This window comes from Phaethon aethereus (genome assembly GCF_964289735.1).
Source record: "Phaethon aethereus genome assembly, chromosome: 18".
NCBI lineage: Eukaryota > Metazoa > Chordata > Aves > Phaethontiformes > Phaethontidae > Phaethon > Phaethon aethereus.
The window spans coordinates 1,260,225-1,287,727 of NC_138594.1; the positions used below are offsets into that span (position 1 = coordinate 1,260,225).

At 42.8% G+C, this 27,503-nt stretch overlaps 1 protein-coding gene across 1 annotated transcript; it reads right to left on the reverse strand.

The window, feature by feature from the left end:
* Window positions 1-10: 10 nt before the first annotated feature.
* On the reverse strand, window positions 11-27,436 carry LOC309411588 (myosin-3-like; the record flags this gene model as incomplete). Its single annotated transcript, XM_082008260.1, has 39 exons — window positions 11-25; window positions 1,347-1,484; window positions 1,574-1,669; window positions 1,746-1,850; window positions 1,941-2,111; window positions 3,475-3,600; window positions 3,738-3,941; window positions 4,027-4,335; window positions 4,534-4,658; window positions 5,278-5,443; window positions 5,683-5,866; window positions 6,076-6,272; window positions 6,775-6,893; window positions 9,982-10,108; window positions 10,200-10,589; window positions 11,032-11,122; window positions 11,214-11,359; window positions 11,440-11,616; window positions 11,996-12,238; window positions 12,419-12,674; window positions 12,751-12,887; window positions 12,979-13,102; window positions 14,841-14,958; window positions 15,050-15,137; window positions 16,147-16,223; window positions 16,382-16,691; window positions 17,317-17,487; window positions 17,931-18,080; window positions 18,281-18,399; window positions 18,946-19,084; window positions 19,165-19,268; window positions 20,826-20,924; window positions 20,999-21,062; window positions 22,566-22,658; window positions 23,206-23,314; window positions 23,396-23,423; window positions 24,193-24,349; window positions 24,436-24,579; window positions 27,233-27,436. 39 exons carry the CDS (start codon window positions 27,434-27,436, stop codon window positions 11-13), a joined length of 5,820 nt encoding a protein of 1,939 aa, XP_081864386.1.
* Between the last annotated feature and the right edge of the window lie 67 nt (window positions 27,437-27,503).

Sequence of the window (27,503 nt, forward strand, 5' to 3'; positions counted from 1 at the left end):
GTCAGCACGTTCAACCTCCCTTTACCTGGGGATACCCAATAGAAGGTAACTGAAATCTTGACCCTGTCTGGGCTTTGAATTCAATTAGAGATTCAGCATTCCCTCTATAAAGTAATCTCATGTCTAGAGACTTTGCTCAGGAACCTGGGACTCAGCCTTCCAAGTGTTTCCCCTGGGGTATTCGCAAGATACCCTGACAAGCACCGAGTCATCAAGGCCTTTTACTGGAATATAGCATTGAGTGACTCACTGAAAGTTGCACACCAACTTCTGGCAGAACCAACATTGTCTATTGAGTCTCACGCTAGAGCCTTCAGGAGAAAGCATGTTATCCATAGCGTCTCTTCTAGAGTTAAAATGCTGTATGAGTAAGAGGATGCTGTGGGTAAGCAGAAGGCAGCCTGGAGCCGAGGTTCTCCATTTCTTGCATACATGTTCTAGACACTAGTAATTTTTCCAAAACATGGACTAAGGGTATTTTACTTCCAACCATAAACTGAGCTAGACTAGTGCAGTCAAAAGGTGTTATACCTGCTCAGATCACACTAGGAAAAATAGGCTCTAGATCTTGTACCAAGTCTTGGGTTGGAGATAGACAACTGCCCAGGAAGCTCAGCAAAGGACAGAGTGTCATGGCATATTCTCAACCAGAACGTTAATTCTGCCTAATGCTCAGAGGAAGGTTGTTTTAGGAATGTTCAGAGTTAGATTGGCGCTCATTACTTCCATTTTATGTGGCAGTTTCTCAAATCTGAAACAAATGTGATGAAACTAGTCAGAAGGCTTATGCTTGGCACCAGAGCCTGAAATGCAAGAGTCATAGAATCACAGAATGGTTTGGTCTGGAAGGGACCTTCAAAGATCATCTAGTCCAAAACCCCTGCCATGGACAGGGGCACCTTTCACTAGATCATGTCGACCAAAGTTCCATCCAACCTGATCTTGAACACTTCCAAAGATGGGGTATCCACAACTCCTCTGAGCAACCTGTTCCAGTGTCTCACCACCCTCATTGTAAAATATTTCTTCCCTATGTCCAGCTTAAAACTGCCATTTTTCAGTTTAAAACCATTGTGCCTTTTCCTGTCACTACAGGGCCTGGTAAAAAGTCTTTCTCTGTCTTTCTTATAAGCCCCTTTGATATAATGAAAGGCCAGAATAAGGTCTCCTTGGAGCCTTCTCTTCTCCAGGCTGAACAACCCCAACTCTCTCAGCCTTTCTTCAAAGGCCCTTCTTTCCAGAACTGTCCTCTCTGAATGATGGCTATACCCATCAGCAAGGCACTGCTTGACTTGCTTGAGCAAACGCTACAAAGTGCACACTTGCCTCTTGCAATAAAGACTTACCTTTGTAGAAGGGACTTCTCGAGTTTTAGCTCTGAGCTTGTTTACTTGACTCTCAGCAATATCTGCCCTTTCCTCAGCCTCTTCTAGCTTATGCTGTGCTTTTCTGAATTTGGACAGATTAGTATTGGCTTGTTCATCCTGAAATGGCAAAACAAAGAAACTAAAAGTGTTAAACTGACAGTCCTAGAAAATAGTAAACAAGTATTTGCTTCAGTTTAGTGACTCACAGCTTCCTCAGCTTGTCTTTTGTATGATTTGATTTTCGTCTGCAGTTTATCTACCAGGTCTTGTAACCTCATCATGTTCTTCCTGTGTTCTTCATTCTGTGTAAAGGGAATGTGCAATTATACATCTGTGGGAGACAAAACATCAGGAGAATTGCTTTCTATTTATACCCACCTGGAAAGTAAGCTCTTTGACACGCCGTTCATATTTGCGGATGTTTTTCATAGCCTCTGCCGATTGCTTATGTTCTTCTTCTAGCTCAGCTTCTAACTCTTGGATCTGGTGAATCAATCAACAATTGGCTTGAGCCCTCACACAGGACTCTGAGAAAAAAGGTATCTGACACTCATGTTCAATGCTGGTACCCACCCTGGACTCCACCTTCAAGAGTTGTTTCTTGCCTCCCTTCAGTGCCAACTGCTCAGCCTCATCCAGACGGTGCTGCAGGTTCTTCACTGTCTGGTCTAGGTTCTTCTTCATCCTCTCCAGGTGGGTGCTGGTGTCCTGCTCTTTCTTCAGCTCTTCTGCCATCATGGCTGCCTTGGAAGGGAGATGACACAAGAAACTGGAAGAATGTGAACAAACAGTGCACACTGTGCATCATCTGAGGATTTATTCCTGATTCCTGCTGACCATTCCTGCTACCGCATTTCCTCTTCATTTTTTTCTGTGACATGATAGTGGCAGAAACACGATAGGAAATAGCAGAAAAAAGGATCGGAAAAAATCTGCCTTGCTGCACACACAGAGTTTGGAATGACAGAAAGGGTAAATGCTCTGTCCCCCTGTATGGTCATTATTGTGACCTTCATTGACACCCAGGTGCTGAGGGGTAGAGCAGGAGCCACAGAAAAGCTTGGGAGAAGAGCATGGCACAGCTGAAAGGCTTCTCTGCGTAACGCACGTGGAGTGTGGTGGAGTCTGCGTGCTGTGCCTTAGTGCATTCCCTATTATTGCCTGGATGGCTAGTGTTACAAGGCAGAAAGTAGCTTAAAACTATCTGAGTTATTGAAGACAAAACTAGAATATATTTTGCTCTCAAACGTTTGGTTCCTACACAATCAAATTAAGCAGTTTGGTAGAAAATTGAGTGACATTACTTACAGATAATGTAAAATTCAACAAATTGCTTTGGCAGCAACATACCTGAAAAGGTCTAAATTGAAAAATGTGCAAATAAAATTATGCCATTAGAAATTTTATATATATATATACATACGTGTGAGTGTGTGTGTGTGCATAATTCATTGCAATGCTTTATTTCTGTTTTATTATTTATTTCTGTATTTATTATTTATTTATAAACAGAATACAAATTTATGCAATCTTTTTTTCATTTTCATGAGCAAGTGGAGAAGTTTTCCTTCTATTTTAATTCCAAATAATGTTTTTAAGTGTTAAGATTTTGTTATGACCCTATGAATCAAAAATCACTAGCAGGTTAGGTCCCAAGATACAGCAGCCCTGTTGCCTGGCTGAGCTTCACTGGCCTTGTGCAGGAGCATATACCACAAATTTTGAATCAAAATTCACAATTCTCATTTTAAAAGTTCTTAAATAGGATTTTGAAAACAAAAATATTTAAATATATTAGACACTTTGTTGGTTACAATACTGCATGATTTTTTTGTGTTTTACATTTTCATGCAGCATTGTAGAAATGTATTTGTTTCAGATTGACTAAATGTGGGTTTAGTTCATTACGATGACAACAGCCCCAATAACTCATCTGTCAGCAGGACAGATGTTGTTCTAACCCTCCTCTGACACGTAGGCTCTGCAATCTCTTCCACAGATTGGTTCTTTGTCCAACTTGTGACAAGAGTATTTACATTAACTTCCAGCAGCAATGCTGTTGTGAAGCCCTGAAAATTCAAAGAGAAAAACACAGTAACATCCTCACATCTGTGATTGCCTTCTTTGCTCGCTCTTCAGCACTTTTTGCTTCATTAGTAATATCTTCCATCTCAGTTTGGATTTGTGCCATATCAGTTTCAAGCTTCTTTTTTGTATTGAAAAGGCTGGTGTTCTATGAAGAAGAAAAAGAGAAGCTTTGAGTGTCTGTCTATGGTCTCTCACACATAAAGACCATTACTATTACTATTTATTCTTACTCTGTGAATTTCTGCACCCAAAAAACACGTCTGTCTTAGCAAAGCAAAATACCTGGGTATGGAGGAGCTGCACATGTTCAGTGGCATCCAGGAGCTCCTGCTCAGCCACTTTCCTTGACCGCTCCGACTGCTCCAGGGCTGCCCGTAGCTCCTCAACTTCTGCCTGCAGCAGGTTTGCTCTGCGCTCCACCATGGCCACCTGCTCCTTCAGGTCCTTCTGTGTCCTGAGAGCATCATCCAAGTGTAGCTGCATGTCCTAAATATGAAAAGCCAGTTTTGTCCTAATGAATTTCTCAGATACTGTGCTTAAAAATAAATCAACCAGAAAGGTAAACCAAGACCTTGAGGACTCCCTGGATGCTGTGCAGGTGTTTCTGTGCCTCAGCAGCCTGGTGGTTGGCATGGCTCAGCTGGACCTCCATTTCATTCAGGTCTCCCTCCATCTTCTTCTTCAGCCTTAAGGATTCACTTCTGCTCTTGATCTCAGCATCCAAAACACCCTGCATTGTCTCCACAGTCCTTTGATGGTTCTTTTTTAACTGGCTGATCTCCTCATCTTTCTCAGCAATCTTTCTGTTCATTTCTGATTTAACCTCAGTCAGTTCTCGGTTGATACCAAGGATTTTGACCTCTTCATGCTCAAGGGATGCCTTTAAAAGAAAAAGGGAAAAAAACTCACAAACTAACATTTCAGAGAACATTAATCATTGTGTTGTTACTCAGTGACTTCATACAAACTCCTGATGTTTGTGGCAATCAACCTTGCACACAGCCACTGCCCAGGAGAGAGAACAGAAAGCTATTCAGACTGCTCTCTACTTTTTCCAGCAATATTTAAACTAACTCACCTCTGCCTCTTCCAGAGCTAACCGCAGCTCAGATTTTTCTACTTCAGCTTGCTTTTTGGCTTTCTCAAGGTCTCTGATCATTTTGCCATTTTCAGTAATTTTTTCAGTCACATCAGTTATTTCCTCTGAGAGATAAGAATGACATCAGCCTGGGGTAGCCAGAGAAGCTGAACTCCATGCTTTGTGACTTGTGTTCAACATCTCTTTTGTATACCTGCATATATACATATGTATACACATATATACATGTGTACACAGTTGTATATGTATATGTATGCACAGACAAAAACAGATACAGCCAACTCATGCAGGATGACATAATCACAGGTGTGGTTCCATAGCCCACCTTACCTGCAAAACCTGGAAGATACCTACATGTGTTTATGTCTCTGAGTAGGCCATCAGGGTGACAGTATAGCTCTTGTCATTATATGTTCACAGTGCATCTATAAAATTCACTCTCACAAGCTGTACAGCCTCTTGAGGGCACCACCTTTATCTGGGAGTGGTACCTAAATGCCCTTGATCTTACATCTTTGCAGCAGATAATGGAAAGCCAAGACATTTATTAGGTTAGTCGCTTTACAAACTTGCTCGACACCTTTTTGGTGAGACATTTATATTCTCCATTAAAATGGAGAGAATAGTAATGACAGAGTCCTGTAACTTAGGATTCGCGCTTGTAGAGCATGCCTCATGGTAGGGCTGTGAACAGCTAATGGGAAACCAGAGCCAAACACTTACGCTTGAGAGTCTTGTTTTCCCGTTTGATGGTTTCAAGCTGATCTAAGGTTTCCTCATAAGCATTTTTCACTTTGAAAAGCTCTGTGTTCAGCGAGCGCGATTCTTTACAGAGAGCTTCCCGCTCCAGCTGGCTCTCCTCATACTTTCCCTTCCATTCTGCCACGACCTGAAAGACATCATATTTCATTCTCTGCTAGTACTGAAAATGTTTTTTTGTGTGTGTGTTTATTTTCTGGACTAGATAAATACCTCAGTCTCTGAAAACAGGACGAATTCCTATTGCCATGCTCTAGAGGAGCTTATAACTGTTAGACTCAACTTGATTTCAGTATTGACTTAAATAGAGAGTATTAATTTGGCCTTCTAGGAAGGCTGGACTTAAAAGATACTGTGCTCACTTATCACCTTATCAAAGTTCTGCTGTTTCTTGTCAAGGGCAGCTGCCAATGTGTTTGCTCTCTCTATGTCCACTGTCAGATCCTCCACCTCTCCCTGCAACTTCAACTTCATCTTCTCCAAGGAGGCACACTTTGAATTCACAGTCTCTACCTGCTGCCCTGCTTCCTGGAGACGCTGAGAGAGTTTTTTCCTTAAGGAATATAAATTAAAAAAGCATATTATTCAAAAACTGAGTGTATTATGTACATAATTTAGTGAGTACAATATCAGAAGTAATTTTTTTAATTAAGTGTATATGCAAACCCCAATAAAATAATTTAGGACAGGCTAATAAATGTAGGTCTGTGTTCTGCACAATGTACATTAACGTCTGGACAGTTCATCCTATCTATCATGTACTTGGCCTCCTCCAGCTCCTCCGTGCGCTGAATAGCTTCCATCTCGTATTTGGTTCTCCACTGGGCCACTTCGCTGTTGGCCTTGGACAGGGCACGCAGCAGCTCCCCCTTGGCTTCCCGCTCCTCCTCGTATTGTTCCCGGAGCAAGTCACAGTCATGGTGAGCAGATTGCAAGGCGTGGGCCAGGGTGTTCTTGGCCTAAAAATTACCCATAATATCATGTAGTTATGTTAGCTATGACGAGCAGGTGACCCCATGACCTTGCAAACTGAAAATATGGTCACTGCAGCTTGGGCAGAAGACAAAGGGACAGATGTTTATAAGTGTTCAGGCAGCTATCTTCAGCTGCAAACAACTTTTTGCAGATCTACCACCAGAAAAGACCAAGACTGGTGCTCTCACCTTGGCATATGCTGTAGCTTTTCTTCCCTATAGAAGCAAAAAATCACATTGACCATGGCTTTAAAGTTAAAAAACACGCAAACAAATTAACCAAACATGAAACCACTTTTAATGTGTCAGAGACCTCCTTAGCAAAGCACTTAAACACAGTGCTCACTGTGCACATTCTGCCCAGTAGCAATTTTATTGTGTTAGACTGTAGGCAACAATACCTACAAACTTCCCAAAGTGTTTTTTAAACAAACTGAGGGTCTGATACATTTTGAAGCCTTAGCATGTGCTCGGTAGATAGCACTACCTTGATCTCTTCCTCTAGCTGCCTTTTAAGTTCTTCTATTTGCTGTGTAATTGCCTGCTTGCTTCTGGACAGTTGCAATGTTACGGTTTCTTTCTCTTCAAGTTGACGGCTTAATTCACCTGTGACAAGAGAAGAGAAGTTTCATAATGTCCAGTTTAAGCAACCTGAAAACATTCATATACAAATAATAATCAGTAACAGACAAGTGGAATCACACAACGATGTTTATCTTGTCAGTTGTTACCTCTATGTATGTACTTTTACCATTCTTATTTTACCATTCTCATTGCATATATTTTTTTCCATGTCATCTTTACTCTTAGATGATTTCATTATTAATGCAGGGCTTAGTAATGAAATTATGAGACAGATATGTCTCCTCCAACACTTATCTGTTCTATCATCTCCTTCAACATTACTTTTATTCTGCTTCAATCATGTGTTTTACTCTTCATTCAGACTTCTATATACACATGCTTAAGCCACTATTGTCTCAGCTTGAACTACTTCAGTGAATAGCACTTAGTTTCTCTACAGTTTCAAACATTCCTTTCTCTCTCCTTTCTTGTTTGTTACACCTAAATTTCTTCTATACTGAAATCCTTTTGTAAAAGAACATTAGGGAAATTGGCAAACCTGTCTCTAGGTCTAGATGTTTCTCTTCAAGTTGTATCACTCTTTCTAGCTTATTCGGTGTCTTTTTCCTATTCCATTTTACCATATCTTCTATTAGAAACTTTAATACTCTCTACTGCATAGCACAGTTTTAGTAATTTCTTCTGCTTTCTTACGCCTGTTATCAATGTTTACTTGACCTCTTCTTTCTCTATTTGTCTGCTCTGGAAACTTCCTCTTCTCTGCTGTTCATCTGCTGGGTTACTTGGCCCGCATAGGGAACTTTCATTTTTTTTTCTTTCTTTTTTCATTTTCTTCCTTTTCTCCTAAACCCACTTCATAACATTTAGTAATATTCTTACCAGCTCAAGGTAGGTTTCCCTACTTTTTTCCACACAGGCATTTGCAATATATAGCACAATATATAGTTTGGGCATCCAGTGCTACAAGGAACTTGATTCATCACTGCTGCCAGAGGACCAGAGCTACCTGTGCTCCATCAGGACTGGGTGACTGGCACATGGTATTTTCTCCTGCCCATATCTGAGCGACTCCCCATCGTCTCCTAATTTAGGGATTAATGTTAGTGCTGCCAATGCCATTTTTGCCTGTTGGGCAATTTGACTTAAGGCAGGCATCAAGGAGGCCATCCTTTAGTGCTAGCTAAGAGCTGATGTAGCACAAAGGCTATTTAGTTTACCTGTCTCATTCCTATTCTATTAAATATTTGAAGCAGATTGTAGAAGTCCAGCCCACAACTGTTCTTCCTTCCAGTGGCCCAAGATCTGCAGCTATCTGTCTCACATCTTCTGGTGTCATTTCTTTCAGTGTAACAAGACTAGTTTAATCTGCAGTACCTCTTTGTCAAGGGACAGTGGTAATAGTCATTATATATGCTGCTATTACCACCTCCTCTTCTTTTTTGCATTCATATGCATTATCCCAATAAGTGTTTTCTCCTGACTCGCGTTCTAATTTTCCATCACTTCCTGAAGATCAGCAGGTTTTTTTTATTTTTGCATCTTGATCTGCTTTTTGCAAGCATCTAATTTTAGTTTCACACTGTTTATGATCTGTTCCCTTTAGAGCTCTCCCTTGCTCTGAGGCATTGCACAGTGTATTTTAATCCTTCAAAATGCTTCTGTTGTTTTTCTTTCTTTTTCTAAATTCGCCTGATTCTTTAATTCCAGTTGTATCCCTTGGTACATTTCTGAGCCATTAGATGATATTTCTTTTCTAAAAACAAATTTGCTTTAGAAAATTTGCTTTATTTTTTCTTCTAAAACACAGTTTTCATATTGAAGAAGTATGATTTTACACCATCAAACTAGCTCAGCTGACACAAAATGCTTTAGCGGCTTCCCCTAATCGATTCTGTGATACAAGAGTTTTATCCTAAAGTTTCATTCCATAAGCTTTACAATAACTGGAAAACGTTTATTCTACATCACTGTCTCTCCTGTGGGCTGAACACCTCTCTCATTTTTGGAGAGGTGCTTATAACCCATGCTGTCATCTCTAGAATTCTTGGGTCTTCTTGTAGCCCTTCAGTATCATCTTTTTCAGACTTTTCCTGAGCCATTTGAGATTTTTCTTAAGCTTTCAATTTCATTCTAAGGTTCCTCTTGAGGAATTATTCATTGCATAACGAAATTACAACAAACTGGTCAGATTTATAGAATCACCTTGCAAGCATGATCACTTCAAAAAGATCACTCAGAAGAAAAGAAGAAAGAATTTGGTTATGGTCTGTGTGTTCCCACATTATATTCTCCATCAAAAGGCATTGTAAATTCCCTTTTCCCTTATAAAGGATGAAGATGAGGGAGTCACAGATCACAACCAGTATTTATTTGAACACCTTTTATTAATTAAGTTGCTATAGTTATTAGACTTAAGCTGTTATTATTAATGCCAGGCAACTTTGAACACAGCACATTCACATATTTCTTCACAGCTCACTCACACAGATACATTCACCCACATCTCCCTAGTAGGAGTAACACCCGAAGGCCAACCCCAGTTCCTTGGTCAGAAGCAGAGGATCACACTGATGGACCAATGCTTGGTCAGAAAGACCCTAAGGGGCTCCTGTTTTCATCAGGTGCTATGTATAATCCTGTAGTCTTTGCATATGGCAGCTACCACCCTCTTGGATATGGTCCCAGTTATACAACTCGTTGTTGATGCTGGTGTTTGCCAGTGGCCTTGGGCTGATTTGGCAGGTCTTGGTACAGATACTGTACACACAGAGAACATGTGCACTCTTGAAGGAGAAAGTGCAGTTCTAACAGGTTGCTCAAGTAATTTGGGAATGTCCCAAATTCATAGAATGAATCACCAAATTCCTAGACCCCCTGCATGGAATCAGCGAGCTATGTCACAGCATTCTGGTAATTATTTACCTAGTGTCATTCATGAACTCATCTCCTTTCATTTATTTCTAATGATGTCTGTGCCTGTACCAATGAGTCTGGAAGTAGAATACACACTTTGGGAACAATTAGGTCTCACTCATGGTTGATGTTACAGGGTCTCTCTGCTACTGAAGGGAAAAAATATCCCCTCATCAGATCTTTGTGCCTTCCTTACCAGACTCTGTCTGGAGCTGGGCTTTTTGTATCACCATCTCATTCATATTTCTCTGGTTTTCCTCAAATTTGGCTTTCATATCTCTCATCTGGTCTTCCAGGGTGCGGTACATTTTTTCCAGATTAGCCTGAAAGAGAGTAAGTGGAATCTGTGTATGCGTGTTTGTATCACATTAAACTCCCATTGCCAATTCAAGTATTTCATTTATAAAGAAACACCTTAGACTTAGAAACGGTCTCTGTACTATTGGCCAAGTCTGCAATCTCCATCTTCAGCTCACTCTTCTCCTTCTCCAGCTTCTGCTTCACTCGCTGCAGGTTGTCAATCTGCTCCCCAAGCTCAGCTGTGCTGTCTGCATGTTTCTTCTGCAGGGCGGCAGCCGTGGCTTCGTGCTGCAGCGTGGCCTCTTCGAGGTCGCGGCGCATCTTCTGAAATTCTGCCTCACGCTTCTTGTTAAGTTCGGTTTGAGCAGTGGTGGCTCCTCCAGCCTCTTCAAGTCTTTGGCTAATTTCCTCAAGTTCATTAGCCAGCTCGTCACAACGCTTCTCTGCTTTTGCCCGCATCGCTTTCTCACTCATAGTCTCCTCTTCTAGCTCTGCAACACAGGCCTATATAATCAGGAATTAATAAGGGAACAGATAATTCAATGCTTAGGTTAATGTATAACTGACATAGCAGAATATCAAGCACATTGTTTTGGAGACTATAAGCAAAACAAAGTCCCCTTGAATTTTAATGTTTTGCCATTGTAGGCAAAGGCAAAACATATTCCAACAGGAAAAGACCTATGGATCAACTCATACTAATCATAGTAACTACAATCATACTACAAACTACAATACTACAATCAATCCAACTACAGTACTACAATCATACTAACTAGATCACAGCTTTCTGTTGTGTGGAGAAAAATACTACAGTGTATCAAGATAATTACTGTGACGGCGTCAGAGATTTTATCTGTGACCAACTGTAGATAAGCATTACTAATGTTACTACAGTTTAAACAAGTGAACAGTATTGATGAAGTAGTTACATAAAGTCACTTGCCTGTAATTCTCTGATCTTCTTCTGCAATTGAATAACTGAATTCTGCTGTTCCTCAATTTTATTTTGCATCTGGTTAAATTCAAAGTCTTTCCTGTGAAGGAAATGTTGTTTTAATAAAAAGAAAATATGTCCAATTAAAAACAAATAGTAAATTTGTCACTGAATTTTTTTTTTCCTCATACTTCCTTAATTTCTGATCTAGATGTTGTTTATCATTCTCCAGCTCCACTATGGTTTCCTGGGCAAGTTTCAAGTCTCCCTCAAGCTTTCTCTTTGCTCGTTCAAGATCCATACAAACTTTTCTTTCCTTTTCTAAAGATCCTTCAACCTGTGACATAAACATATGTAAAGATTACTGACAGAACAACTGAAGAATCTGCCCCTTCTCCATGTGTTGAACATGCTCACGTGGTTCACTTGTTGCTCCAGCTTGATCCTGGCTTTGGTGAGGGTATTAACTTTGTCTTCCTCTATTTGCAGGTCATCCAGTGCCTGCTGGTGGCATTCTTGCAGGGCCTTCTTCTCCTTGACTAACTTCACAACAGTCTCATTCAAACCTGTCATTTCTTCAGTTAAATTTTTAACCTATTGTAAGGAAAAGTACTTGAAGGTCACTAATAATTTTGGCTTTTATATAGGCAAGTGATCACACAAAGGCAATAAACTCATTGCTAGACTACCAAAGAGACTTAATTAGTTGTGTTATATGGTCAAACTATAAACCTCTCTGCTTATGTATCCGCCCATCTGAGGTCCCAAAGCAATTCTGAACTTTGATTTTAATGCATTTTTGTATGCTTATGAGTTGGTTTTCCTGCACAACAGAGGTGACCGAATTTAACACAAGGCCAATAGATTTCCTTATACAACATCATGTTATTGTTTAAGTTGACTACACCTTTACATCCTATATATAGCCTGAGCAACTATTATTAAACATGCAAATAGCAGAAATTAAAAGTACCTTGTTTTCTGTGGCATGCTTTTCCTTTTCAGCCTTGGCCAATGTTAACTCAAGGTCATCAATATCTTTCTTCAGCGCAGAGCATTCATCCTCCAGTTTCCTCTTTCTGGCTGCCAGATCAGCATTTATCTCTTCTTCATCCTCCAGTTTTTCCACTACTTCCTTTATTCTTGCTTCCATCTGGAATTTTATTTTGATCAGTTGGTCACATCTTTCTTCAGCATCAGCTAAATTTTCATTTTCCTTTTTAGAGAAAACAGAAATGTGTTTCATTGTCACACATTGGAACTGACACTTGCAGAAATCACCTGTTCATTATGCAATTGGAACATGAAATAAAAGAATCTCCACTCAGCCCTTTCCTGAACACTCAGACAAAATTGATATAAACTGAGGAGTCAAAAATGGTTTTAAATCACGTACAGTCTGTACTTGGAGCTGCAGGTCCTTCTTCTCCTGCACCAGAGTCACCAGTTTTTCTTCCAGTTCTTTCCTCTTGGTTTCTGATTTAGTTAGTTCTTCTTTCATTCTCTGAAACTCTTCCTTCATCGTGGCCATTTCTTTCTCAGTTTCCACACTTTTTAAGAGAGGTTTTATCTTGAAGTACAACTTCATCCAGGGCCAGTGCTTGACGTTCATGAATGCACGGATGTTGTACTGAATGCAGAAGATGGACTCCCTGAAATCAAAGCGATCCATCAGTACTGTGAAAAAAGCACATCTTTGAGAATCAAGACCTCACAGAAGACACACACTTTCGGTATAACATTCTTTTCAATTCAAGTCTCCTGAGGTATCCCCTGCATAAAGCCTGTGTCTGCATGATCAGTTGTCCTAAGCAATCATCTCGCATCTCTTCCAGGACACCTAGCAAACCTGCCTTGAAGAACACCTGCAATCAAAGAACAGAGATCAGTCATTGCTGGGCTTATATTTTAGTGCAATGAATGATTTCTCATTGTGTGGAAAAATCAAATGTTTACCTTAGTGTGTCCAAATTTGTACTGAGTATGATCTATCTCAATTGAAGACAGCAACTTTTCACATGCCTTCTTGCTATCAATAAACTGTCCTTCTGGAATGACACCAGCATTCAGAAGGCGGTATCTGACAAAGTAACGGAAAAAAGCTTAACTTAGTGTCGGTATCATTTTAGTGCAGAGGATGCTACAAGAACAGCTGTCACTTTGAAGATGCAGAGGAAGGCTGAGTCTGACTCACACCTCCAGCCTTAAATAGCAAACTAGTAAGAAGCGGGTCAGTTCAGTAGGTTCCCAGCATGTGTTACAGCCCTCACTGAGACTGCACGGTCTGTTCTCCAGACCTGAGACACTCTGCTCATCTGTGTCAGTCATTTATAGAAATCTAGGGTGCCAGCTCACTGTGTTAGCTTTACATTCAAAAAATTAATGGATTTTAAGAATAGGTGGGCTGCTGCAATTATCTAATCTGAACTCCTGTATAAACACAGACACATAGTCCTTCCACAGTGCCTTGTTTATGCAGCCCCCATCTTGTGATTAATCTAGTACATATTTTTAAAAAAAGAAATTTCAATCTTATTTGAAGCCTTCAAACCTTCGGAGTGTCCCAGGTAAGTTATTCACCCTCACTGTAGGAAACGTATACTTCACTTCTACCTTGACAACATCCTTTTTCAGGTCCCACCCTTGGACCTTTGCTTTGAGTCTGTCTCTTAGGTGACAGGTTCCTGCATATTCAGAAATCTTTACACCTGTAGGTTCTCTACACCCGAAGGATCTGTTAACATACAGTTTCATGAGTTAAATAGTTTGATTTAACTCTCTCACTGCACTTGAGTTCACACTTATCCTGTAGCTCTTTTCTGAACTGTATCCAGCTTCTTGCATTCCTCCTGAATTACGTAAAACAGAATTAGACATAGTATCTAGCAATGGACTTCCTAATGCTACATTGAGAGATTATTCCACCCCCTATTCTTTTCAGCATGCCTCTGTTTACCCATACACAAATCTGCCCACCCACATCACTGCCTTGGGAAGTCTTCAGTTAGTGCCCAAAATGCCACTTCCACCCTTTTCAATGTCCCTGCTGTCCAGCATACCCTGTTCAGTGCTGTAAGCATGGGGTACGTACTTTGTTAGAGGTCTGACCCTACATTTGCCTTTGTTCAAATACAAGAAGCAGATGAACCCAGATGGGTTGCCCTAAATTTAGCAACCCTTATGTCTTATTTGCATGGCAGTTCCTCAGTTAAAATTGTTTGGCTGTTTGGTTTTTTAATCTATAAATTACTGTAGTTAAGGTGCTATAGAAATGTTACCATGTGGAAACATTAGCCCTGTACAAAATCAGAGTGCCACATGGAACTAATTTAGATGTCCTGCTGAAGTCTGTTTTGTTAATGCAGCTACATTTGCCAGTCAAGTTTGTAATTTCATAAAAAAGTGGTATCAGGTTTAACACAACTTCCTCTCAGTAAAACCATTCTAATTAGAATTATTTAAACAACACTCTTCAAACTTCTACTAGATAGCAGTTAAATATAGGATGTGGTATAGACCACCCTCCATATTTTTGCTGAAACGTGCTTGTGTCAAATTTGAGAATTTAAGCAAAGAATACCCAAACATTCAGATGAACATGAACGAAGTGAAGATAGGTTTTGGCATACAGTATTCCGGAAGCCATTTGGGTGGGCATTGCCCACACAGACCCTGCTATTAGGTATGTCTTCATACTTTCCACAGTTGTTATATATTAAAATAGTCTTTTCCTAAGAACTATATCATTGACTTGTTTAGAAAGACTCTTGTCTCAAATGAATTTGGCTCGATGCAAACTCAAGAAAGTTATTACACACCTTTGTTTAAAATCCCCATATAATATCTTGTTAGGAAATCCTTTCCTGCAGATTCGAATGCCTTCCAGAACACCGTTACATCTCAGCTGGTGCAGAACAAGCTTGTGATCCATCAGGCCTACAACAGAGCAACATGGGAATATATTGATTTTTCTGGCATTGGTCAATTGGTCATTCTGCCAATTTCTAATCTATGTTTTATGCATTACCTGGAGTCTTTGTTTCATTGGGAATGATACAACGCACAAAATGAGGATGAGTTGTTCGCAAGTTGGACATGAGCTTATTTAGATTTTCCTGTAAAAAACAGATCACTTGCAATCTCTATATTACTTCAAGACAAAATGCAAATATTCTCAATACAATTTGACCCTAATGAAAAATAAAAATTCAGAAGTTTTTCCTTACTCTTCTAGTGAATATTCTACAATCCCGTATAGACATCAGGATAGTAAATAGCTACAATACAATTGATAAGCTTTCCTCCTGTCTTAAAATGGAAACGTGTCCTTAGTTGTTAGAAGTTAATCATAAGAGCTGTTAAACCGGATGAGGATGGAAAGAAATGAATGATATTCTGGGATATCAATAATGGTCTTTCTTGATCAAATGAACTGTTGGTGAAATGAATGAATGGGTTGATTTGTTGTTTTTATTACTTTGATATATTAGTTATGCATAAATAAAAGAGAATTGAGCCACAAAATCCATGTTTGTCTATGACATCAGAAGTCATCTTCTCTGCAGGATAGTTTTTGTTAGCATTGCATTTCTTTAATCATCCCATCCAGTAATGACATTATCTGAGTATGGTCCACATCACAGCCAGGTGGATGCTGCACTCCTCACCCTGCCAGGAAGGGCTGAGCCTGTTCCCGGCCCCAGAATATAGATGTGTCACAGCAGCATCAAGAGGCTGCAAAATGTAGTTTGTGTTGCCCACAGTGACTGCAAGGCACTGGTTGCCACACAACGCCCTGTACTCAGAGAGACACATCCTGGAAGAAGCCAATTACAGCCAAATAAGGGAATGATGCTGTTAGCACCAAAGGTCAAAGCCGAAACAGTCTTCGGGCTGTCTTGAAACTGTGCAACCTGATCAAAGCACTTGACTTCCCTTCTCCACCATCATCCTATTGGACCTCATCAGCAAAGCAGAATTCAAATTAACCTTTACCCGATCCCAAAGGTAACTTTCCACAGTATCATATGGCAACAGAGAAAGTGGGAATGGTGAACTAGTGACAGGACTGCCTTCTTGGTGTCTTCTGCAGCTGACCCATGCTGTGCCAGAGAACACACCTACCCGAAAGAGTACAGAGACCGTTTGGAAGGAAGAGCCCTTTTTCTTGGTTCCTTTCTTCTTAATACCACCACCTTCAGCTGGAAAATGAGATGACAGTCCAACTGAGGTACCGCTGCAGATCCCTTTGACAGCATTATAATAAAATAGAGCATGAATGCTCAACACTGATTCAAGTCAGGTGATTGCTACCGTTGGAAACACAAAACAGGAGACATAGATAATCCTCTGACCTTACCTTCATCTATGGAAGCAAAGGTGGCATAAAGATTACATAGAATTTTCATAGACGATTTCTGATACAGTCCCACAACAGTTTCGTTCAGGGGGTCTTTGTTTTTCTCAAGCCAGCCAGAGATGTTGTAGTCCACCGTGCCAGCGTAGTGCACCAAGGAGAAGTGGGCCTCAGCCTTGCCTTTGCCAGGCTTGGGCTTCTGGAAATTGCTGGATTTGCCCAGATGCTGGTCATAGAGCTTGTTCTTGAAAGAGGTGTCAGTTGCCTTGGGGAACATGCACTCCTCTTCCAGGATGGAGAAGATGCCCATAGGCTGAATAGAAAAAAGGTTTTCAAAAGGGATTCATTCAAGTCATAATAATATGGAGTGAAAGAAATGCTAAAATTAAAGTATTGGAGGTATTTTATGGAGAATTAGCTTGGGAGAAGCAGGTAAGTAAGATTTTTTGTGAACAGCTGGGAAGATATTCAAAAGCACCAGATTTTTGTAAATAGGGTTTTGAACTATGCAGACGTCGTCTGGGAAACAAAGCAAGCCGAGCAAAAACTCCTAGAATAGAGTAGTGACTTCTCCTTATCCAGAGGAGCAAAAAGCAAGCAGACATGAGGCTTTCTAACATTTGAATTTAACTGAAAGGAAAACCTGAGGAGGAACCAATATGCAAAGACAGAAGACAACAGGGGAAAATATGACAATTGAAATGACAATTTATAATTATGTGGAAGAAAGAAAGACAGAACAGAGAAATAAAAGCAAAATCTTTTTAGAAGGCAGAATACATTTCCAGTCAGTGGATAATTAATCAAAAGGGTTATGTTTAAAGGAAGGGAAGAGGTAAGGAGACCTGGAAGCTTCACAGAGACTGTACTGAAGGAACTCAGTACAAACATTCTCAAGAACCCCCTCCAGATCTGATTTGTGCGATTACAAAACTCACCTTTTCTATAAGCTCAATGCAGGCAGCCAAGTCCATCCCAAAGTCAATGAACTCCCATTCAATTCCTTCCTTCTTGTACTCTTCCTGCTCCAGCACAAACATGTGGTGGTTAAAGAACTGTTGCAGTTTCTCATTGGTGAAGTTGATGCACAACTGCTCAAAGCTGTTGAACTAATATTTGAGTAAATGTGTTTATATTGTTGAATTGACTCTAATCAATTTATTTTGTAGAGTTGTCAAAGCAAGGTCAGCCAGACTATCCCTGAAGGGTTTGAATAATAGCACAAAAGATATATCATGAGTGGTCCAGGCCTAGAGAAAAGTTGTGCTGTGCAGCACATGATTGATGTAGCCTGCATTGGTGTTGTTTTTGGGTGACCCTAATGTCACTAAACACAGATTCTGTGGGGAGGGAGACAGCAGCTTCATGGCTATGCTTCTGCCGTTTCTTTCCTCTCACAAAGTGGGTAATGGATCTACAAAGGCAGAAGCAGCTTCAGGGAGATTTGCCCTGTTCTTGAGGGTGAGGAGGAGGAAAGGTTAGAAAAGTCAAACAAAAGGAAAAAAACATTTAAAGACAGCCAGAAGTCTGAGAGTGCTATGTAAAACCAAACCTCAAAAATTTCAAAGCCAGCAATATCTAAGATCCCAATAAAGTGCTGTCTCGGTAGCTTCGTATCCAGTTGTTGGTTGATGCGCATCACCATCCACAAGAAGAGTTTTTCATAGACTGACTTGGAAATTGCATTCACTGCCTGGTGCACCTGCAGGGAGATGGTTCACACAGCTGTGTCAGGGCACTGCTAGTGCATGACCAGAATAAAATGCCCCTCCACCATGCAGATACTGTCAGCCCACAAAGCGCACTAATAGGCCTTAATGGTCCTGACCACCCTCAGCTGTGACCTGCACCCACTCCTGTCCCTTAGGGAGAGGACAGTCCCTGCTGCTCCCTGACACTCACCTGATCCACTGTTTGGCCCTTCATGACATATTCATTTCCCACTTTCACCCGGGGATAGCATAAAGCTTTCAGCAAGTCTGCGGAGTTCATGCCCATCAGGTATGCTGCTTTGTCAGCCTCTGCAAAACAAAACAAAAAGCTGAAAGTCTTCTTAGCTGGGACTGACAGAATGCATTGGAGCCAGCCAGAGCTCATTCTGAAACCTGGCAAACTGGTTAGCTTTACCTTACCCACAAAGCTTGACCAATGTTCTCATTTACCTTTCCAAACAGCCTTGTAGGGCTGGTCCTCATGATTGAGTAGCTACAGCAGCCCCAATAGGTATGGTAAAACCAGTGAGTGCATTGGTGATGGGAAAACAGAGTGTCTTCCCTTTGAGCCACTTCTCCACAATGTCACCCAAGCAGAACAAGTCTGGATGTGTTACCAGAAACTGGGGAACACTACACTAACATGTCCCAGGCACAAGGTCTTTCAGCAGAGTCATCGGGAATAAAGTGGATGCAGAAAGTGGCTCTACAGAAGGCAGTAAGTTGAAGGTTGAACCTCCTTTTTATGTTCATCAAGGAACAACTGCTTCTTTCCTGGAAGACTCTTTGCATTTCTAGTGAAAAATGATATAAAAACAGTTGGAAATACGTCTCTCCAAGCCATTAAGGTATTACCTTCCGTGCCATCTGGCTCTGCCTGCTCCTCACGTGGTTTCTGCTTGAACTTCATGTTCCCATGGTGCAGGATTGCCCCTGTCAGCTTGTAAATCCCCATTCTCTCATCGGGGCTGAAGCCCAAAATGTCAATGGCTGCCTGCACATCGGATAGATCAGCTGATTATAATGGTGGTCATGGTAAAAGTGACACTCTCTCTCCTTGCTAAATGTACTCACATCTGTGGCAACAAGCTCCTCCTGGTCATCAATGCTGGCCACAGAAATCTCCCCTTGGCTGATGAAGGGGTAGTCATATGGGTTGGTTGTGATGAGGAGCATCTCTGTAAGGCAAACAAAGGAGTAAGCACCAGATCCTGGCAGTGAAACTGGAACAACAGCTCAAGGTTTCACAGGCTCTTTTTCCTTCTGCATTCCCAAACTCTTGGTTTTCTATTAAGAGACAAGAAAGACAGAGTAAAGCCATTCATCTGCCTTCCACTGGATGAAAAGAAAGTCCCAGGCGGGTTCTCAGTCCTACCAGTTTAATATGCTGTGAACTGGGAGCTGAACATTCAGCACTGGCAGGTTCTGTTCAGCACTTGCTGAACATTCAGCAAGGGCCATCCAAAGAAACAGCTTTTAAGAAAGATACTTTTAGGTAAGACTCATACGTGCTTATCCTCACACATGGAATCATAGAATCATTAAGGTTAGAAAAGACCTCCGAGATCATCAAGTCCAACCATCAACCCAACACCACCATGCCCACTAAAGCATGTGCCTAAGTCTACACGTTTTTTGAACACTTCCAGTGATGGTGACTCCACCACTTCCCTGGGCAGTCTGTTCCAGTGCTCGACCACTCTTTCAGCCAAGAATATCCTAATATCCTATCTGGGGTTGTGTGCTGGTGCACATAAGCAATACAAACATGTGTGTTTATCATCATCTAATTGAGGCCAAAATTCACAACTCATTTTCAGTCCTGAATCCTATGGTAGAGTAAGAGCAGAAGTGAAGGTGTGCAGATCTGCAGTGGGGTTATGCAGCATGCGGGAGAGGAAACCCTCCATACATTGAAGATAAATATGTCTGTTTCCTTGTGCAGACGTGCAGTCCCCTGGCACACAGCAGTCTCTCTGGGAAGGGAAGAAGGAGGTGGTAAAGGTCAGGAGGGCACATAGTGGGAGGACGGGAGTAAGAGCTCCACCTTGGGAAATGTTCTGTGGATATCTGGGAGGGATGGGCAGAGTGGAGTGAAGATGAATGCAATAGTTGAGTGTGTGGCAAAAGGGTTTTGGACAGATGCAAAGCATGGTTAGGGTATGCCATGGCAGTGGGAAGGGGGAAAAGGCTGGAGGGTCTCTACTGGAAATGGGGAAGAACTTTTGCCCATATGATGAAGAGTTCAGATAGATGGTTTGTAGATCAGGGTATCAGGCCATCCTGCACCCAGGGAATTTCTCACCTTTGTATTGAAGATTTTTCATAAGATCTGGCTCATGTAAGCTTGACTTTCCATACTAGCAAGAACAGGAAGGTGCAAGGCAGAGTAAATTAGCCACCGTCGCACCTCACCTGCACTCGGTTTGCATTAGAACTTACCCAGGGAAGATAAATTGGAGGTGGAGTAACCCCTAGTGTAACACTGTTTACAGAGACAAAAGTGCAGCTTTGGTAACCCAGCCATCATCGATGCTGGAATGCGGATGACAAGCACATGATCAAAGCTTCAGTGCTCTCAAGGCACCTGCCGAAAGGGGAAGTTGGGTGCTTGTGACACATGGCGCTAGGCCAGCAGGTGCCACTGGACCCTCCATCATGAGCTGGCATATTTAGGGAAAAGTTTCCCATATTGACTTTACTGTAAAAAGTCACCAGGTGATGGCTGTCCTTACCAAGCAGTTCAGGCTTCTTATTGGAGAGGATCTGGTAGAAGATGTGGTAGCTTCTCTCAGCTTTCAGCTGGAAGGTGACTCTTGACTTTTCCAGCAAGTCTGTAACATGTATGCACATATAAATTTTTCAAGCTGCTTTATAGTAAAACAGTAAGCCCACCTCATTTACTCACAGGTCTCAATGTCACCAGAAGCCAGTTTTCCAGAGGTACCAAAATGAATACGAATGAATTTACCCTGGCAAGCAGACAAAAGGTAGTGGTCAGTGCAGCATTCTCAGGGTAACATGTCAGAGTGGTTTTCTCTCTTGAATCTCAGTGACAGCATCTCCAAATCAGTCTGAATTATCTTAGATATTCAAAGACAGATAAAGAGGAACAGTTTGTTGCAGCCCACTCAGCTTTGAGCATGAAACGGCTGTAAACACATTGGCACCCAACAACCAACCAAGAAGTTTGTCAGCAAAAGCATTTCTCCCAGCCCAGTGGCTCCCAGATGCAAGTATATACAGGGTTTGCCTGACAAGGTTTTGGTAGCGGTGGGGGCTGCAGGGTGGCTTCTGCGAGAAGCTGCTAGAAGCTTCCCCTGTGTCCAATAGAGCCAATGCCAGCTGGCTACAAGACAGACCCACTGCTGGCGAAGGCTGAGCCCATCAGCGACGGTGGTAACACCTCTAGAAGAAATGAGTTAAGAAGGGGGGAAAAAAATGGCACGCAGCATTTGCAGCTGGAGAGAGGAGTGAGAATGTGAAAACAGCCCTGCAGCCACCCAGGTCAGCGAAGAAGGAGGCAGAGGTGCTCCAGGCGCCAGAGCAGAGGGTCCCCGGCAGCCCCTGGGGAAGCCCACGGGGAGGCCGGCTGTGCCCCTGCGGCCATGGAGCTCCACGGGGAGCAGATCTGCACCCGCACCCGGGGAGGGCCCCACGCCAGAGCAGGGGGATGCCCGAAGGAGCCCGTGACCCTGGGGGCAGCCCGCGCTGGGGCCGGCTCCTGGCAGGGCCTGTGGCCCCGTGGGGAGAGAGAGGAGCCCCGGCTGGAGCAGGTTTGCTGGCAGGACCTGGGACCCCGCGGGGGCCAGGCCGGAGCAGCCTGTTCCTGAAGGACGGCACCCGTGGAGGGACCCAGGCTGGAGCAGCCCGTTCCTGAAGGACAGCACCCGTGGGGGACCCGGGCTGGAGCAGCTCATGAAGAGCTGCAGCCCGTGGGAAGGACTCAGGTTGGAGAAGTTCATGGAGAACTGTCTCCCACGGGAGGGGCCCCACACTGGAGCAGAGGAAGAGTGTGAGTCCTTCCCTTGAGGAGGAAGAAGTAGCAGAAAAAAACGTGTGATGAACTGACCACAACGCCCATTCCCCATCCCCCTGCGCCGCTCGGGTGGGGAGGGAGAGAAATTGGGACCGATGTTGAGCCTGGATGGGAAGAAGGGAGGTGTGGGGGGAAGATGCTTTAAGATTTGGTCTTATTTCTCATTATCCTACTCTGATTTTGATTGGCAATAAATTAAACTAATTTCCCCCAGTTGAGCCCGTGACAAAAACTGCTGAATGATCCTTCCCTGCCCTTATCTTGACCCACAAGTTTCTCATTGTGTTTTTCTCTCCCCTGTCCAGCTGAGGAGGGGGAGCGATAGAGCGGCTTTGGTGGGCACCTGGCATCTAGCCAAGGTCAACCCACCACAAACTAACAAGCAAACAAACAGGATTAGAAACGCAGGGGGGCAGAGAGAAACACGACGACTCACAAAGCGTGAAGAGTTGTCATTTCTCACAGTCTTGGCATTCCCGAAGGCCTCCAGCAGTGGGTTAGCACTGATGATTTGATCCTCGAGCGTACCCTGTGAGAACATTTGAATAATTATTGAAAAACACCATGGACTATGTAGTATGAAAAAGTGACTGCATTGCAGCTTGCTTGATTACATGTGCAACCACGTGCCCCTCATTCAGCACGTACAGCATTACTTTAGCATCTTCTTGAGTACAGTGCTAAGAAGCAGCACTGTGTGTAAATGGTAAACAATTCATTTTTCTCTCATTCAGAACTTCTCCCATGGTCAGGGCAATCATCTCTCAGCCACAGGGACTGTCTGGTCCATGTGAAGAAACTGGAGCTTCCGATTCTTCCTGGACACAATGCCCCAGACCTGGTTTCAGGCAAGGTGAAGCTACACCTGTGCAGTGACAGTGGCAGCTCTGGTGGCTTGTATTTGTTGTGGTCCTGACTGCATATCAGCCCCTGGTCTTACTGCGTTTTGAGAGAGTGGCTGAAGCTAATAAAAGACATTTCATATTTTAAGGTAAATGTTTGTCACCAGTGATTTCTGCAGCCACAAGTTGATAACACCTCGAACTGCCCCTCTGCCAAGCCTTTCTTCCCCACACCTTCATCCAGGACTCTTTCTTCTTGGCTAGGTCCCCACTGGCTGCAATCGTTGCAAAGTACTGGATGACACGCTTCGTGTTCACAGTCTTCCCTGCACCGGATTCTCCACTGTTGAAAGAAAGCACAGAGTGAAGAATTATCTGCCCACTTTTTGTTGGAGACAAAGTTCAAAGTGAGAGATGTACTTACGTAATCAGGATAGACTGATTTTCACGATCTGTCAAAAGGAAAAATAAGTGCAGTCAGAGGACCTGTAGGGAAAATTGCTTGTTCTCAGGTAACTTGTGACCTAATGTCCGTTGAAAGGAAAGAAACAAAATCTCTGCAAGCAAAACTGAAAAGATGCATGGTCTTTTTCTCCTCCTCTCTTCCCCTCCCTGTACTCCACTTTTTGTCTTCTCTCCTCTACCTTTGCTCCAGCCTGCACTCTCTGTTTTGCTTCTGTCTTTACCATTCTTTACCTTTATTACTATTTAATGTGGGACAGGACTTGATTCAAACTAAAACCATGTATTTTGGTGAAAATTGTCTTCCAGCTCTGTTCTGAACCTACCTTCTGTCGCTTGAAGCCACTTGCTGGTGTGTTGACTGAGGACTTCCCAGATATGGTGTCCTATGCAACTGCAACTGCCCTTTGCAGTGGTTCCTGTCATGGTGCTTAGCTTACTACTTAGACCAGAAATACAGATAATGTGCAGTACAACAGCACAGCACTTCAAAAATAAAAAAAGTATTTCAGGAGAAAACTGTCTGGAGCTTGTTTTGCACCACCTAGAGATAAAATAGGAACATCTAATTCCACAGTACAACAGTTAGGAGCCCCAGCAGACAATCTGAAACATGACACAGAACAAGGAATTCAGGTAGCACACTGTAAGAGATGGCAAAGGCAACTGAGCCCATGGCAGATAAGGAATAGCGTTTGGCAGAAGCAGTTGTTTCTGACAGTTTTTTTCTACGAGTCTGATCAAAATAGAAAAGCTCACCAGTCAGCATGAACTGATAGGCGTTGTCAGAGATGGAGAAGATGTGTGGAGGGGCCTCCTGACGCTTCTTGCCTCGGTAGGCCAACACCACCTCCGGGTTGTACACCGGCAACCATTTGTAGGGATTGACAGTGACACAGAAGAGACCCGAGTAGGTCTGCGAGGAAAAAACACAACAGAAAAGTCACTGAAGTCCATCTCCTGGCAGCTGGATTTTCTCCTTTGCCATGAAAGGGAACTTACATAGATCATCCAGGAGCTGTAGCGGTCCTTGAGGTTGTAGAGGACAGCAGGTTCATGCAGGTGGGTCAACATGGCCACATCCTCAATTCTGTCAAACTTAGGTGGGTTCATGGCATATACATCATCAGGTTTGACAGCAACCGTCTATAATTCAGAAATAAAGAGTTAATCTTGATTCAGCAACCCTCAGTGCTCCTTCCATGTGTACACACAGAGACACAAACACAGAGAAGTAATAACATCTGTAAGGCTGCTCTAATTCAGATTCTTCTTTCTGTTTAACTGTGCAAAACAAGATATGGCTATTACAGGGCAGACACTGCTGCCAGCCAGGAACTCAGCAACACTGGCAAATTTACAGGATGTAGATTTACTGTCCTGGAATTGCTACAACCACACAGACAGGATTTGTGCTGGACCAGATCTTTCTACACATTATCGGTGCTTATGAACTTCAGGTTGCTGCTGCTCATGGCTAATAGCCAGGGGCACAACTGCTGGCCAATCTACCTTTCAGCCTCCAAGATTCACACTGCACAGTGCCAGAGATTCAGGACACTAACAGCACAAGATTCATCAACAGCAAATCCCTCCTTGGAACAGATTTGTTCCACTCCTGCCTGTTGCCATTCCTAATCAAACAAAGGCTCTAGCCCTACCAAATAGCACCGTCTACTGGCTCACATTGAGGGTGACCATCCCATCACAGAGCCAGAGCCTGTGGGTGCATTGGGGTGGGGGGCAGATGCACAGGAAAGCAGATGTACACAGATGGCAGCAGCTTATCCTGGCCACACTGAACCATGAAGGAGCTTGAAAATCCTGTTGTCTCCGCATGGCTTTTCCCATTGCTTTTATCCATTGCTTTTATGCTGTGATTGCTGCACCCATGGACTGGTCCAAGCTGACTAGTCCAATCCAAGGAGGAATTAGTGTTACTGCAATCATATTTGATTCAGAAAGATTGAACGCTCTTTCCAAGCTCAAGTCCTGACTGGTGGAATGATCTTGGGCTTCTTTTGAGAAAGCAAGAATTACAGGCACAGTTTTCAAAAGCAGCTTTGTGATATGCATCCCTAAATACCTTTCTAAAGCATTCAAACACTTGAGCAATTACGATTCACGGAAATTCTCTGTATAGAACAAGAGATCGCACATTAGCTGCTACTCACAGGACATATCTGGGAGTCACTATAGAGGTTTCTAACATAAAGTCAGTTCAGTGCTCATAAGAGGGCAGGAAGCTGTAAAGTATTTGTTCAACCTGGAGAAGAGAAGGTTCTGGGGACACCTTATTGCAGCCTGCCAGTGCTTAAAGGTGGCATGTAAGAAAGACGGGGACAGACTTTTTAATAGGGCCTGCTGCAATAGGACAAGGGGTAATGGTTTTAAACTAAAAGAGGGTAGATTTACATACAAGGAATACATTTTTGAGAATGAGAATGGTGAAACGGTGGCACAGGTTGCCCAGAGAGGTGGGAGATGCCCCATCCCTGGGAACATCCCAGGTCGGTCTGGACAGGGCTCTGAGCAACCTGCTCTGGTTGAAGATGTCCCTGCTGACTGCAGGGGGGTTGGATTAGATGGACTTAAAACGTCCCTTCCAACCCAAACTATTCTATGATGCTATGATTCTATGACTCTATGATATTAGGAATTATTAGAAAAGAAAGGGAGAAAAGAAGACAGTGTTATGTAGGGTGTTTGTCAGTTCATTCACACCTTCATTACTGATCATACCTCTTAGGAAGGATATAATTGTACTAGAAATGATCCAGAGAAGAGAAACAAAGAGGGTCACAGGTATGAAAGAGCTTTTCTATGAGGAGGGTATAACTTGATTGGGATTTGGGGGTGAAAAGGAGACACTTTTGAAGTCTGCAAAGTCACGAATAGCAGAGAGAACCAACGCCATAGCAAGGAAGAATTATTCACTTTTTCTCCTTGTGAAAAAATAAGCTGAAATTACCAGGCTGCATACTGCAGAGAAAAGGAAGCACTCTACACATACATCAATTTTAAACTGTGGCAATCTTTCCCACAGGACACTACAGAAGCAAAAGGCTCAAATGGATATAAAAAAGCCAGCCCCCACGAAAGCAGGTCCTTATACACACTAGCCTGCTGCAGCCTCTGCTCAGTCACATTCCTGTGATTGCTGGAGGCTTGAGGTGAACCAATGGATGACTGCTTTATTCATTATTCACTCTTAAAAATCTTGTAGCACCTACTGCCAAGATGTTGGTTGAGGTGGTTCTTTGGGCGGCAGCAAGCTATTCTGACAAAAGTTATCAGGACACGAGCTGCTAAGACATTTCAGCATTTTTGCAAGTTTAACAACTTGGAGGCTCCTCTAGGAAACTGTCTGCAGCCAGTGACACTGACAATAATTTCAGATGCAGAAGGGACTTTCAAAGTACCTGCCTGCTCTGCTACTAGTAAAGGAAAGAATTTATCAGTGGATATGACAGTGTAGATGAGAAAGGGTTAAAAGCAGTGATTGAGGAATGTCAAGACTGTCAAGGCTACAACCCAACCTGTTTCAGAGCATTGCCTGATCTCTAAAGCCTAAACCAAGAATAATTATCCATTATACTTTCATATAGACCTTCATGCCAGCATCCAGAGCAATACCTTCCTCTGCAGGTTGTGCTGGTTCCAGTCAGAGGGCAGATTCTGGGAAGGGCTGATTTCTCACCTGAGCTAGTCTAGTGCTTTCTGTGTTCCTTGCCTTCCCTAGCAGATGTCCTAGGGCCCTCAGCAGGGCAGGGATGTGGGCTGGGAGGAATGTGCTTACCCTGCCGTCCTCTGTCTCAACAGTTATCTTCCCATCCTGTGCAGCCTTGATCTTCCCTTTGGTGTACTCCACCTCGGGGTCAGCCACAAAGCAGTAGGTCTTGGCGTCAAATGGCTGGTTCTGGACTTCTATTCTCTCCTTCTCTGATTTGCGCAGGTACGGTGCAGCCTCACCAAAAACCTCCATGCCAGCGTCTCTGCTCATGGCTGAAGCTGAAAGACAGACCCTGCTGTGCTTGGTCCCTGTGCGGTCCTTAGAGTCAAGCACAGCG